This window comes from Cyberlindnera jadinii (genome assembly GCF_001661405.1).
Source record: "Cyberlindnera jadinii NRRL Y-1542 unplaced genomic scaffold CYBJAscaffold_4, whole genome shotgun sequence".
NCBI classification, from domain to species: domain Eukaryota; kingdom Fungi; phylum Ascomycota; class Saccharomycetes; order Phaffomycetales; family Wickerhamomycetaceae; genus Williopsis; species Williopsis jadinii.
In genome coordinates, this window is record NW_017963655.1 from 206,227 (window position 1) to 207,986 (window position 1,760).

Here is a 1,760-nt window from a genome sequence, read left to right on the forward strand (position 1 = left end):
AACGGCTCCATCCGATTAGCCGCACCTGCCCCCTATGGCCAATGGAAGGAGTGGTTTAAACATCCTTGAACCACCCTGCCAATCACCTATTCCATTCGATAAAGCATCAAATAGAGACACAACCATCTAGACGCAGTGCTGCGTGTCAAAGGGCCAAAAATTTCACGAATTTAAATCTCTCAATTTGGAAACTTGTATACTTTCTCCAACTTCAGCAGGAGGACAAGCAAAAAACACCGTGTATACATCGAGGTTAGTGGGCTGTATCCATGTCAAGAAGACTAGTACGAAAACTACGGAGTATAAATAACTCTCAGACAGAAATAAAGATAAAGAGTGCAACTTCGAATGACTCCTTCGGCCCAACGACCCAGGAGTTGAACGAGCTGGCATTGCTCACGCATAACGATAAACCGCTGAGAGACATCACCGTGATTCTGGCCAAGAGGCTCAACGATAATTCACGTAACTGGAGACACGTATTAAAGTCACTCACTGTGATTCAGTACTGCCTGGTGACGGGGTCAACCGGGTTCGTCAACTGGATGAAGAGTAACCAGTACTTGATCTCCACTCTGAAGGAATTCCAACTCAAGGACCACGATGAAATTGCGCACCAGATAAGGCAGAAGTCCAGGACTATTACCATGCTGCTGAAGGATCCCGCTCTGCTGGAGGAGAAGAGAACCAAGTTCCACTCCTTCAGGTCGAGCATGTCTCGACCTTCTGTAGATGTCAGAAACTCACTGGATTTGAACAGAGCTGGGAATTTCCACGACACAGACGGGGCCATAAGCCTAGAAGGTATGAACGGTAACGATACAATTGTCCACGAGATCACGAAACGCGCTCACAGTCTCGACATGTCTAGAGATGGTTCATCTAAGAGCTATAGAGACAACGACGTGTTAAAATCACTCGAAAACATCGTTGAAGAGTGACTCAGAAGTTGTGCCATCATTGCTGAGGAGAAGCGCGAACTATATAACCTACCATAATGGAGTTGTAATGAACATAGACACAGTTGTAAACAAACAAACAACCCAAGCATTGTTAGCTGTTTAGTCCAAGTTGATTTACAACCAACGTTTCTTTTTATTTTACCCCTATCTGGAATACTTCCTCTTTCGGCGATTTTCATTGTTTCTGTTTTTGCCACAAACAGCGGTGAGGCGGCAAATTATAAAAAGGGGCAAAAACAACATATTTTTTATGCTTTTGCCTCTCTCTTTTAAACCCCCTTTTTCTCCTTTTCTAGTTTGTTTATCAACGCTACAGCGGAAAAACATCATTGAACACAATGCAAATCTTTGTGAAGACATTGACCGGTAAGACCATCACTTTGGAGGTGAGTTATGTCCACTGTTAACACACGCTGAAACACGTTTATTCTCTTATCTTTTGCTCTCCTTTTTGTGTCAGTTTTTTGTTTTTTCCCTTATCGCTACGCATCAATCGAGTGCTGTTGATGTGAACAATGGCAGCGGCGGCTGTTGGAAATAAGGGTGAAATGACGCTTTGACACAAGCCTCATCACTGATGGTTAATGCTTGGTGTTGTAGGTGGAGATGGCTTTGGTATGGGGGTATTTTCGTGTTGCCGCTCTGGTGTTTACATTTCTGCATCTGACCCACGTGTACTAACACTCAAACGCAGGTTGAATCCTCTGACACCATTGACAACGTCAAGTCCAAGATCCAGGACAAGGAGGGTATTCCACCAGACCAGCAAAGATTGATTTTCGCTGGTAAACAATTGGA

The 1,760-nt window shown here is 44.1% G+C and overlaps 2 protein-coding genes across 2 annotated transcripts; both read left to right on the plus strand.

Moving 5' to 3' along the window:
• Positions 1–281: 281 nt before the first annotated feature.
• ENT4 (Ent4p) lies at positions 282–725 on the plus strand (the record flags this gene model as incomplete). Its single annotated transcript, XM_020212232.1, has 1 exon — positions 282–725. A coding segment is annotated over one exon (444 nt), but the record flags the coding sequence as incomplete, so codon positions are not given.
• Positions 726–1,267: 542 nt separating this feature from the next.
• On the plus strand, positions 1,268–1,758 carry CYBJADRAFT_137501 (ubiquitin; the record flags this gene model as incomplete). The annotated part of the gene is made up of 2 exons (XM_020213149.1): positions 1,268–1,348; positions 1,657–1,758. Coding segments are annotated over exons 1-2 (150 nt in total), but the record flags the coding sequence as incomplete, so codon positions are not given.
• Positions 1,759–1,760: the final 2 nt, after the last annotated feature.